This window comes from Gossypium arboreum, unplaced genomic scaffold (assembly GCF_025698485.1).
Source record: "Gossypium arboreum isolate Shixiya-1 unplaced genomic scaffold, ASM2569848v2 Contig00305, whole genome shotgun sequence".
Lineage (NCBI taxonomy): Eukaryota > Viridiplantae > Streptophyta > Magnoliopsida > Malvales > Malvaceae > Gossypium > Gossypium arboreum.
Genome location: NW_026440421.1, coordinates 17,331 through 31,333, shown reverse-complemented (window position 1 = coordinate 31,333; position 14,003 = coordinate 17,331). Strand labels below are relative to the sequence as shown.

At 31.4% G+C, this 14,003-nt stretch overlaps 1 protein-coding gene across 2 annotated transcripts; it reads left to right on the top strand.

Annotated features, from left to right (window-relative positions):
- The first annotated feature begins 11,333 nt into the window (after positions 1-11,333).
- On the top strand, positions 11,334-12,912 carry LOC108455236 (probable transcription factor At5g61620). Of its 2 annotated transcripts, none has more exons than XM_053024955.1 (4): positions 11,334-11,717; positions 11,926-12,101; positions 12,222-12,382; positions 12,448-12,620. In XM_053024955.1, the coding sequence occupies exons 1-3, from the start codon at positions 11,429-11,431 to the stop codon at positions 12,327-12,329; spliced, it is 573 nt and encodes a 190-aa protein (XP_052880915.1). In that variant the 5' UTR covers positions 11,334-11,428; the 3' UTR covers positions 12,330-12,382; positions 12,448-12,620. The 2 variants fall into 2 exon arrangements, with proteins under 2 accessions (XP_052880915.1, XP_052880914.1); XM_053024954.1 differs by having other exon boundaries at positions 11,335-11,717; positions 11,884-12,101; positions 12,448-12,912.
- Positions 12,913-14,003: the final 1,091 nt, after the last annotated feature.

Below are 14,003 nucleotides of genomic sequence, written 5' to 3'. Positions count from 1 at the left end.
CTAATTAGAGGTTTAATAAAATATGAAATTAAATCTTATTGAATCTAGTTTCACATAGAAGAAACGGTGTAAGCAAAAGGCTTTCATATCAGGAGATATTTGAATTTTTGTGAGACAAGGTCAGAGTGATTTTGAACTCCCCTGTTCTGATTTGTAAAAATCATTAAAAATTTTAAACAATTAATTATGAGTCATACTATATATGTATGGATTCTTTATTGAGTCTATTTTTAATAGAAATAAACGTCTTGGTTATTTGAATTCTGTACACGGAGAAATTTGGTTCGTAGTGAACAGGGGTCAGAGCAGCTTAACCCTGAAACAGGGGAGACTTCAACTAATAAACTGTACTAATTGGCCCAACCAAAAATTCTAGAAAAAAATTAGTAAGTAGATATATGAGCCTAGATTTGGGAAAAATTTACGGATTTGGATTTCGAGTTTTGTAACTAGAGATATGATTTTTTTTGCATCTGTAACGCAGTTGGACAACTTGTCTGGAAAGTGTGATATAAATTGTTTGAATTTGTTTAAGTGCTCAAATAAGTTTAGTAATGCCTCGTGCTCGACTCCGGCGACGGTCTCGAGTAAAGGGGGTGTTACACCATATCCCAGATATGGTCTTATACAGAAGCATATATCACATCGATGCCATATCCAGATATGGTCTTATACGAAATCACTTGTCACTTGTAGCCAAGCTACCACTATTCATCGATCGGTAGCCGAGCTACCATTTTCATTGATCGTAGCGAAGCTACCACTTTTCACTTATCGTGCGAAGCTACCACTTTTCACCGATCGAGACGATGGGCTACCACTTTTCACTTGTCATTTGTCCTTGATCAGATAAGGGTAGCCGAAGCTATTACTTATCACTTTCACTTATCCTTGATCAGATAAGTGTAGCCGAAGCTATCACTTATCACTTGTTGCCATGGTCTAACTATGGTCTTTTCCTTCAATTCATCTTGTCACTGAACTGAAATGCTCAATTTGATCATTTATTCAATTTTCATGCTTTTACATTATTCACGATTTTATCATTAATACATATGAAATAACACATCATGAAATTCATAAAATTAACAAATAATCACTAAAATTGTGCCACATAAACTCACAAGTACAAATTTTTTATTATAACGATAATCATAATTTCATAATAAATATTCCACATAAAACATTATATCATTTCTAATCCAACAATTATCGATTATAATCGGGCATGTGTTTAATTTATACACGAGTCATTCATATATTTTTCCTCCTCCTCCTTCCACATCCTTGGTATAAATAACACACTTGTAAGTAACCTTATCCATAATTTTCACTAATTACTTATGTGAATATTCAGACTATCCACCCGTATCGTAGTCACTAAATTATTTATATCTGGAGCTACAGAACTCAAAATTAAAATCTATTAATTTTCCATGAAAATAGACTCATATATCTTCTTACCATAAAAATTTCATAATTTTTGGTTGGGCCAATTAATACAGTTTATTCATTGAAATCTCCCCTGTTCTGCTGTCTGACAGTTCCGACCCTTCTTCACTAAAAATTAATTATCTCCTCGTACAGGATTCAAATATGTTTCCATTTATTTCTCTTGAAAATAGACTCATTCAGGATTCTAAACATATAAATTTAAGCACCTAATTATTTTTATCCAATTTTTTATGATTTTACAAAGTCAGAACAGGAGAACCCGAAATCATTCTGACCTTGTCTCATAAAATTTATCATATCTCATGATTTATAATTCCATTGCTTACATCATTTCTTCTATAAGAAACTAGACTCCATAAGCTTTAATTTTATATTTTATTCATTCTCTAATTCCATTTCTACAATTTTTGGTGATTTTTCAAAATTAGACTACTGCTGCTGTCCAAAACAGTTTTAGTGCAAAATGTTGAATTCCATTTTGCCTCAAAGTTCACAATTCATACAATTCAGTCCTTGCTCAATTAACCCCTCAATTAAGATAATTTTCTCAATTAATACTTTTCCTAGACATTATAAGTTATTTCATAACTATTTAAATTCATAATTTCTACATAAAACTCTAACTTCAAACTCTTTTACAATTAGGTCCCAAACATTCACTTTCTATTCAATTCTTTCAATAAAATCAGCATATAAACAATTTAAAGCTCTAACTCCATGCAAAATCATCATATACTTCCAGCACATATTCATAGCAACTTTAAATTTCTTTCATAGAATCAAAAACTAATGAATTTAACAAGTGGACCTAGTTGTAAAAGTCATAAAAACACAAAAAATTCAAGAAATAATCAAGAATTTAACTTACCTGAAGTAAAAATATGAAAAAACCAGCTTAAGGGGACTCTTCCATGGTGTTTTTTCTGAAGAGAATGCAGAAAAATAAAGAGAAATCTAGATAATTCCACTTTAGTCCTAGCTTTATTAAGTAAATTTTGCAATTTTCCAATTTTTCCCTTAATTCTCCTTATTTTCTTGCTGATTTCATGCCATTGCCGTCCAGCCCAAAGAGAACTTGGGTCTATTTTCCTTTTAAACCCTCTTTCTTTTATCATTTAAGCTATTTAATCATTTCCCACAATTTTGCATTTAATACAATTTAGTCCTTTTTGTTCAATTAACTATCAGAACTTTAAAATTTCTTGACGAAACTTTAATACTGACTTATTAACACTCCATAAATATTTATAAAAATATTTATGGCTCGATTTAAAATTCACGAGGTCTCGATACCTCGTTTTTGATTCTAATTATTTTAATATTTATTTTTAGTACACTATTCACTACTTCAAAATTTTTTCTAACTTCACATTTAACTTATACTCACTAAATTAATAATATTTCCTACTCATTTGTCTGATTTAGTGATCTCGAATCACTATTCCGACACCACTAAAAATTAGGCTGTTACAAGAAGAGACTTATCTTTTTAATTCGATTCCTCTCTACGCGTAAGAAACAGTGGAAAAAGATTGTCAACATCTGAACTCATCTTGTCTAGTCGATCGAGGCTCCATCAATTAAGAGCATGGTTTTTAGTTTTGGTCTTTAGGAGTGGAAAAGAAGCAATTTTGCTATTTCTCAAGTTTTTCTCACCAGTTGCATTTGAATCTAAAACCCCAAACTAAAACCCTAAATTAAAACCAAACTACCAAAGTAATCATCATACTATTCATATCGAGCTTCATTCATTTCATCATAAGCACAGATTTTTCACATTCTTAACAATCTACATGGATATCGTTATCACTTGTTTTTGTTTATACATGAATAGTACACAAGCAAGAGTCAAGGTGCTAGATTGTTAAGTCATCAAAACTTGCTCTTTCAAAAATTTGGTGGTTTTAATTATGTTAATTTAGATTAGAAATGTAAACCTAAAATAAGAAATTTTGCTTGATAAAAAGGAGTGGCCAAAACCTTAAGATTTTGGAGGTCAAAATATTAAAAATCGTCACAACTTGCTTAGACTTTCAAAGTTTTTTGTTTTAAGTTGGCTACTTTGGGAGCTTGATTCTTTTACCACAAAACACTATTCGGCTTAAAAAAACATACCAATGGACAGATCGCATATAATATAATAAAAATCATCTCACGTTCGGCTATAATGAGCGATAATAGATGGTTTTAGAAAGCCTTCAATTTAGTTATTAAAATATGTTTTGGGATTTTGATTTCGATCTCAATTTAGGGTTTTGGTTTGGGGTTTTAAATTTGAATTTGATTTAGAGATTCAATTTCAATTTTGGTTCGAGGATTCTGTTTGAGGGCATTTCGGTTGTTCGGTAGCATCTCGAGTAACTAAACAAGTGTTAAAATTCTACAATTTTGTAATATATATAAATATGAAATATCAACAAAAAAAATTCAAAAGTAATTTAATATGTTTTTTACATTAACAAAACATAATTTTGTAAACAATAATATTAAATTGAAATAAAATAAAAAAATTTTGTATTCTATATTTCAAAATATCCGAGATTTTTTGGCTCATTTTAAGTTACAACTTGCTTAGAATTTCAAAGTTTTTTTTTGTTTCAAGTAGTCTACTTTGGGAGCTTGGTTCTTTTACCACATAACAAAATTTGGCTTGGAAAACATACCAATGGATAGATCACATTTCATACAATAGAAATCATCTCATGTTCACCTAGAATGAGCAACAATAGAATGTTTCAGAATGCCTTAAATTTAGTTACCCAAATATGTTCCTAGAATTTGGATTTTGACTTGGATTTTAATTTAAGGTTTTAGTTTGGGGTTTTAGATTTATATTCAAATTGGGGATTCGATTTCAATTTTGGTTGGGGGTTTCTGTTCGAAGGTGTTTCAGTTGTTCGATAACCTCTCGAGTAATTTAACAAGTAAGAGATTGACGGGAAAGTCATATCAGTCAACATCGAAGAAATCAAAATAAATCATGACCGTTCACAAATTCTATCATTGGAAAACAACATTCTGAAATAATTGTTTCCGACTCCTTCGACTTTCGAGCCATTACACGTTACTACCCCAAAAGCTGTAGAGTTTTTAAATCTCCAACGATTGGAATGAAAGAGTTATTTATTATAATCTTAATAAATAAAAGTAACTTTTCTCTTTTCATTTATTATTTTTCATGTATCGCTACGTTTTTTAGATTTTTTTAAAAGTTTTTCTATTTAAAAAGCAAAATTTATAAGAGAGTTTTCTCTGGCAACGATGACATCAGTTACTCAGACATAATGAAGAAAAAGTTGAGTTGTTCACTTGTCTAAATAATCCTTTCAAACTTTCATTTATTACAAATTGAAACTAAATAAAAAAAAAACAAAAGTAAAGGAGACTGACACAATTAAGCAAGCAGACCCAAGTTTACTTCTATATTGGACTCTAACAAGACCTTTGAGCTTTGAAATCTATTTTCTTTAATAATATATTTACTAATTAAATAATGTTTGAAAACTAAGTGAGAAAGAAAAAGTGGAATGGAACAATCGGTGCAATTTTGTCCTATGTTCTTTTCTTCTTTTCCTTTTTCTTGTATAAAAAATTTTCTTTCCTAAATTTTTTTGCAACATTGATCTAGATAGCCTTATCTTGTACAGGGGCTTTTCAGCTTTCCATGCTTTAATTGCAGCATGGGCTTCTCTCTACCTCCTACTATTCTCAGATCTTTTTGACGAGAATTCCGGTAATGACTTGATTGTTAATAGAAGCTCTATTATATCGAACATGATCTTAAGGGTAAGCTACAATTTGATCAATATGTGAACTGATTATCTGGGTTTATTCTTTTCCTTTGATTAACATATTGTTGAGTCCGAGTTCACTTATGGACGGGTTACATGGTAGCTTGGCTACATATATGGCACTTATGTGCAAACTTTCCATGTATCCAAATTATATTCCGATGTGTTCAACGGGTAAAATTCTACTCAAATGGAGGAATACTCAAGATGAAAGGGACGTATTGGTAAGTGTTGTGAAATGGATACTTTGAACAGGTATGTACTTAACCCTCGGGTTGAAAACTCGATATAACAACAATATGGTAAGATGGTAAATGAAAATGTGATATGAATATCTCGATGATGATTATGCAAATGATGTTTTATGTTTGCTTATATAGTTGTGTTACTTGCTATTTGCATGTGAACTTACTAAGCATTTATGCTTACTCCCTCCTTTTCATTCCTTGTAGTTTTGACAAGCTAGCTCAGAAATCGGGAATGGTCGGAGGCTCGCTCACACTATCCGTGTATCATCTTGGCATAATGGCTTGTATATTTTGAGTATGGCATGTATAGCATTATAATCATTTTGTGTATATGGTCTTATGATATGGTTATTGAGTGGTATAGAAACCCTTGGTAATGATTAGCCATTGGAATGGCTAATCATGATCATATTTGGTGTTATGTATGCTAAATTGCTAGCTAATCCATGGAAACCATGAAATAGGTAAAATTTACCATAAAATAGATTCAGACAGCAGCAGTGACGTGAGTTTGAAAAATCATTAAAAATAGTAGAGATATAATTAGATGATGAATAAAATATGGAATTGAAGAATTATGAGTCTATTTTCATATGGATGGAACAAAACAGGTATATGAGTTATATTTTATGAGATGCTTAAATTTTTGTGAAACAGGGCCAGAGCGATTTCTGGATTCCCTGTTCTGACTTTAAAAATTCATCATAAATTTTACAAAAACAATTAGAAGTCATGCTTTATATGTACAGATTCCTTATTGAGTCTAGTTTTATTAGAAACAAACAGCATAGTCATTGAAACTCTGTACAGGGAGATATCTAATTCGTAATACACAGAGGTTAGAGAAGTTGAACCCTGAAACAGGGGAGACTTTAACTAATAAACTGTACTAATTGGCTCGACCAAAAATTCTAGAACAAAATTAATAAATAGATATTGAGTCTAGTTTCAGGAAAAATTTACGAATTGGATTTGAGTTTCAGAACTCGAGATATGAATTTTAAGCGATCGTGACGTAGATTGCTAGCTTGACTGGAAATTTTAAAATAAATTGTTTGAGCTGTTTAAGTAATGAATTAAGTCTCATTAACTCCTCGCTTTCGACTCGCAACGGTCTCGAGTGCAGGCGTTACATAATCCTTTCAATATAACTTCAATTTAGCACCAAATCATACCATATCAACCTATTCAATTATAAGTCATTTATCCAACCAATTAGCCATTCAACAGTTAACTTCCAATCTATGTTAATCTATCTTTAATCATACTAGTTTAAGTTCCATATAACGACCCATATTTCACGGGCACGGAAAAGTGAATTTAGGGCCTCCGTCTTAGGAAAATGAGTCCGTAAATATTTATTAAAAATATTTACGGTTAGTTATGGGTTGAACTAGATTTTGATTAGGTGAATTTAGTTTAATTAGAAATAATTATTAAAAGGATTAAATTGAATAGAGTGTAAAAGATTAATTATAAAATAGAAAAAATGACAATGGACTAAATTAGTAATTAAACCAAATTAGTGAAATTTGTAAGATAGAGAATAAATACATGTGTATTTAAATTATTAGTACAAATGTATGTTATATATATATTTACTTATTTATTAAGTAAAAGATATTTACTTATTATTATTATTATTATTATATTTTATCTATTAATTGAGATAGTGACAATTGTATGGTGATAAATAACACATGTAACATGTGTACATGTGTGTATAAATACAAATGTATTATTTTATTTGCTATTATATAGATATTTTATAATTAAATATTAATTAAGTAAATAAATTGAAATAAAGAAACAAAAGAAAAAGTATAGAAAGTTACAGAGAAAGAAACGTGAAAGAGAGAAAGAAAGAAGAAAAGAAAAGAAAAAGGAAAATTGAAGGTTAAGGGCTTAAAGCTTGATTGGTAAGTTGATTTAGTTCTTTTTTGATTTTATGTGTATGGAATCCTAATTCAAAGTTCTACATGTATGAGGTTAATATGAAGAAACATAATGAATTTTTAGATGTTTATTTAGATGAATAATTTGAGGATTTATGTGTTAATTTGATAGAAATTTAAGTTAGAAGTGAAAAATGAGTGAATTGTTAAAAGATTTTTAAGTTAGGTTTAAGTAGGGACTAAATTTAAAGGAGCTCAAAAGTTATGTTTTATGATGAATTTTATGAGCTAGAATTTATTAATGAGATGATTAAATGAAAATATGAAGATTAAGTTAAAGAAAAAGATTGGTTATGGAAAAAGGACGAAATTGGAATTTTTGTAAAAGTTTGATAGAAAGTGAAAATGTGATTTATGAGTTAGTGTATTGATAAATTTTAATTGTATAATTGTTCGTAGCTAACATAGCACCGCAACCGTCGTTGAATGAGAAGGGAAAGGAAAAAGTGATCGAGGAATAGCTCGAGAAAAATATCGGTTTGTATTATCATAATTCAAGTTATTTCTTATAAAATGTTTAATTTTAATATATGTGTATGGAATTTGAACGTGAGGTAAGTAGTGATATTTGAATTGGATTTGATTGATGAATGTATACATGTGTGAAATTGAATTGTATAATGATTTGTGGTGAATTTGAAATTGTGATTGAATTGTTATTGCGATGATTTGAATTCGAATGATTACGATCAACTGAAAGTGAAAGTGATATGAATATGTGATTTTGATACCCTATTAACTAGTCGGGCTAGGGTGGATATAGTTGACATGCCATAGGATAGGAAGAGTTCAGGGATACTTCGACTTCGAGTCGATGAGACACTTGGTGTGTCATTATTACTTCGGATAGATTCGATAAGGCGTTGGTCGCCACTTTGCTTTGGCTTAGCCGATGAGACGTTGGTCGTTATTTATTTGCTTCGAACTATCCGATGAGGCGTTGGTCTCCATTCTGGTGTGTTTGGTTGGATCCGTGTATCCGCCAAAGTCCGAGTCATGTTAATAGAGAAAATAAGTGAAATAATAAAATCAAATGAATTAGATTAATCGAGCTATCGAATAAAATGAGAAAGTGATATTGTAAGATGTAATGTGAGATGAAATTTGTAAAGAGATTGAAGGCATGAACCAAAGAATATTCATGAAGTATTCATGAAGTGTTTATATTTGAAATGTGAATTGAATAATTATATGTGGTTGAGAGATGAATCAAAGGTTCATGAGTTATTTGAAATCTCATTGATGATTTATTGGATCCATCATTGGAAATGATATAATGGAAATATGATAGTTTGGTATGAATTTATATGTATGATTTGTATGTATGATTTACTAATTATCTATGTATGTTATGATATTTTATTGTTGTTATAATTTGACTTATGATAAAACCACTGAGTATTTCCAATACTCAGCGTACGGTTGTTTCCCGTACGCAGGTTAGGTAAAGTTGAAGTTCAGTCAAGCATCCGAGTCAATCCCGACCTCAGTTCAATTTTGGTGATGCACCTATCTTTTAGAAATGTGGCATGTACTAGGTTTGGTGTTTGTCACTTGTAAATCTTTATATTTTGAATGTAAATGTAGTGCATAATCCTTAAGAGGTAATGAAATGAATGAATGAGAATTTGCTAAGTTTGAAAGGTTTGATGAATGTTATTTGATCAAGATTTATAAGTAAATGTTTTAGGCATGAATTAGGTGTGTTTAGTATGTGAAAATAGCTTTAAAATGGTAAAAATTATGTTTTCACACGGCCAAGTCACATGGGCGTGTGCCTGTGCCATGTGGAAAAGTCGAATTGGCCATAGGTTAGTTCCACTACCGTGTGAATAAGTCGAGAATCTGCCTACGGGTAGGCCACATGGGCATGTTCCAGGCCACACGGGGGTGTCCCAGGCCACACGGGCATGTGCCCCTATCTTTAAGGAAAAATTTCTAAAGTTGTCAGTTTAGTTCCGAATCACTTTTAAAACATATATTGGGCCCCGTAGGGCCATATTAATTACTTTAAGATAAAATTTGATAAGAATTGATCTGGAATGTAAAACTTATGACTCGGTTTTGTATAAATGTTAGTGTATAAGTCCGGTAATGCCTCATAGCCCTATTCCGGTGACGGCTTGAGGTTAGGGGGTGTTACATTCCATGCATAACTCAACCATAACTTGCGAACAAGCATTGCCAATGTCATGCAATATAAAGGTTTCAAGCTAAAACTATCATTTCAAGTTAACATATATAAACATCTATATGCATGCCACAAAATCGAACTTTAAACGATTGAAAAGCTACTGATTCAAAAATGGGATAGTGTGAGCTGTTGGAAGATCCGCTTTGCACATTTCGCAAAGTGACAATCTACAAGGAAAAGGGGAAACAACAGGGTAAGCATATTGTATGCTTAATAAGTTCATAGGCATTAAACAAAAATTTACCTCATTTTGAATTTAAACATAACAAGCTACTTAGCTTGGCAAAGTTTGCCTAAACATGGCAAATCACATATCATCAAGGTGAGTTTACATATAACCACATCATATAGTAATTCAAACATATATAAAACCAATTCACTTAAAATCAATATTTCAATACCATTCTCGTAATCAAATCAACATTTAACCAATTAGATATTAGCTTATACCATTCCAATGCCATTTTCACTTTTCATTAATCATTTAGTCTGATGAACTCAAGTAAACATATTCAAATACACGGATAACTACACTATACCAGATTACTTGTTTGAGCATTAACTACACTACACCAAGGCACTAAAGTGCAAAGCCTGTAGGCAATTATACGTATAATCGTATAACAACACATCACTCCATCACATCAGGGTCTCCGTAGAGGCATATAAAACTCGATGATCCACAACAAATGTTGAATCTCGATATAATTTGTAATAATCTTATTATAAATGGTAAGCAATATTATGAGGAATATACATAATTTTTACATGATTCTTTATTTAATTCTACTATCTTGTTATATTTTCATGATTGATTTTTATCTGGTGGTATCTCAACACTCATGAATAAGAAAGAATAAGAAGTTATAATAGATTATTTTTTATTTAATGTACAATATTTTTACATTATTGAGGAAAATTGTGGATGATGATGCAATTGTTATTAAATTATATATACTAGGAATAAGTAAATTATTAGTTTTACGTTTATTTATTGACTTTATGTGTGTTATTATTTAAATTATTAACTTTTTTTTAAATCATACCGTTCATTTTTAAATATTTCTTAAATCTTTAAGTAATTATTACATATTTTAACTTATAATTATAATATATTAACTTTTTTAATTCATGTATTACACGAGAATATAAACTAATATAAATTTATTAGAAAATGAAATTTCACATCATTATATTTGTTGAAAGCAAATAAATCAGGATATTACAGTTACGAGTCAAAGAAATTGTGTTTAATTTACTCTTAAATCTTAAACATTAAAAGCAAAACTTAGATCATTTTGACCAAATTTTACGCAATGTTAAAAATCCATACTGAGTGTTATTTATAGCTTTATTAAGAAGAACGAACCGGGCTTTTAGCAAAGATAATTTGATTAAATTAAACAATCATTCTGTCTTGAAGGTAATCTAACTTTAATATTAATAAAAAAATAACTTTAAAAACCAAGTTTGCCCTGGTATAATACAACAAGTTAAATCTCTACCTCTTAAAGAATATTCTAAAATGAAATTTGGATAAGTTTTGACTGTTCTATACAGAAAATGAAATCTTGCCATGTTCATGATTTAAATTCGCCAAAAAAACAATAAAAGCGGCTAAAAATTCTTGCAGGAGACCTTGGTTTAAAGAGAAAAACAAGGGTTTGGTTTTCACTTGTCAATATTATATATATATTCTTAATATAACCCAAATAAATGTTTTTTGTGCCTCGCAAGACGGAGAGAGGGGGGGAATAAATTTAAGGGAAAAGATCAAAAGAGATTATGGTGAAAGAAGCAGGGAGAAAGTGCTCTCATTGTGGACACAATGGCCATAATTCGAGAACTTGTTATGTTCACAATTCGAGATGTTGTAACGGAAAAGGAGGGTGTGTCAAGCTTTTCGGTGTTAAGATAGGTGCAATGTATCAAAAGCAAGAGAATGTAATGAAGAAAAGTTTTAGCATGGGAAATCTGCAATCTCATGCAGAAAACAACAACGATGATGATGGGTATTTTTCTGATGGCCAGATTCAGTCTAAGAAACACAAAGCCTCCCATGAAAGAAAAAGAGGTATCCTTTCTTTCTTTCTTAATTTGTTGATTTAATATAATCACTTGGATAAATAGGAGATTTCTTATATGTGAAACGTGGCTGCTATTGATTGAATAAACAAGTGGCTAATCTGGGAAAAAAGGGTTTACTCCATGTGGGAATTATTATTGTGCCTTTTGCTTAGGGAAGCCATGGACTGAAGAGGAGCATAGAACCTTCTTGGCAGGTTTGAGAAAGCTGGGGAAAGGTGACTGGAGAGGAATTTCAAAGAATTTCGTTCCCACTAGGACCCCAACGCAAGTTGCAAGCCATGCACAAAAGTATTTTCTCAGGCAGGCTGGGACTGATAAGAAGAAACGCAGACCAAGCCTTTTTGACATGGAATTTCAAGAATTCGGATCCGTAAGATATTGTCTTAATTAATCCCCTCTTTCACTTATGATTATCAAGTAGCCGGTTCTTTCATGTACATGACACTACTAGATATATACAGTTGATTATCGTTTGTATATTAATTAACAGAGTGCAAGTCCTTCGGATTCCCTTCAGAGGAAACCACTAGAAGTTCACCTCAGACCGCCAAACCATTTCCACATCATTGCTTGGATGATCGTCCAATCAGATCCTTGACTGAATCTCATAGTTTTCCCACATATTATTATCTCGGGACTACTCAACCCATGGTAAGGGCCTATTCTTGCCAATTCCATCGGAATGCTGCCAATCTAATGGATGATGTTTTTAACAGGCACCAGAAGCGAAACTGATGGCTTTTTTACCATTTATGCATGCAAATGCAATGAATCATGCAGCACCACGTTACATAAACACTAAGGCCCTTGTAAATGTAGCTGCTCATCCCTCTGGTATCCCTTCCCCAAGGTCAGTTCACCACAGCATGTTTCGAGCTGGCCCTAGTGCCTCTTCCACGGAAAAAGATGTTTTGGAGCTTAAGATCGGCCCCTCAATCACCTAAAAATGCTATAATTCTTCCATCTCACGCATCCATCAGGGTGATTTGAATAAAGTAAAACAAGAAAGAAATGGTCATTTTGGCACCAAGCTGATCAGCAGAATTAGAACTAAATTCACCAACACTTCTTTCATCATAATCTTTAGATCTTTTGCATGCGATCGATTTTCACGACTTGTCATGTTTAACCTCTTTTCAGTGTCAAAACATAAAATAAAATTACGAATTAAACATTGTACGTGGAGATATTACCATAATCATCTGTATATTTAAAAAAAAAAACGTATTTCTCTTTCAACTTTGCCCAAGCAAATACATATGAAGAATAAAGTACTACCATCAAACAACAGAATTCTGTACAGGCCATTAATAATCTGCAAATTAATGAAATAAACTTTCATAACAGCTTTCGAATTACCACTGCTTCTTAAGATAAGCTCCCTATAGTCGAATGCCAACTTCAATTGCAACTGCAAATGCCCGTTTAGATGAATCTCTTTTTCTTTACCCAGGCTGTTACACTTTGTTTCCAACCAGAAGCTTTTCACATTCTCACTTGCATAACGATCAATGTCAAAACCATTTTTTTTGAAAACGGGAATCGACTTGATTTTGAAAACGAAATTTAAAAAGGGAGTCGCCACCGATCTTGATTTGGTGTGATCGGGTCACCTTTATTTTAATAAAACAATTTTAGTTTACTAAAACGGCATTTTGGTCTATTAAATCCAAGAGAACAGGTTCGAGTCGGTTACGTCGAGGAAGGATTAGCACCCTCGACACGCCCAAAAATTGGTACCAAATTGACTAATTAGTGTCTAAATGTTGAAAATTGAAAATCGAGAATGGATTTGGAATACGATCTTCTCTTGTTAATATTGATTTTAAAATCTTTGAACTAGCTCAAAACAATTTGTTTAGAGATTTCCTTATCTCGAGATATCGGAGTATCACATCCCGTAAGTTAGGACACAATACCATGAATTCCCGAGCACAAGGTTGTCTTCTAATTTAAACGAGAATTTCATGTGTTTTAAAACTCGAAAAGGATATTTTTCTATTTAGAAATAACGAGAAAATCGAAACCCCGTAAGTTAGGGCACAATTCCTCGATATCTCAAAATGCATAACATTGCCTTATTTGAAAATTTTCATTTTTGAATAGTAGCGAATGTAATATTTAAACAACAAGTGTTATTTATTTAGGTTAAAATAAGGTGATTTATTGGATAAATGTAGCGAAATTTAATTCATAAGGCGATAATGAAAAAAATGATGCATACATGAATAAAGTATTACATAAGCAAATGACAATAGTGGAAATACGAATG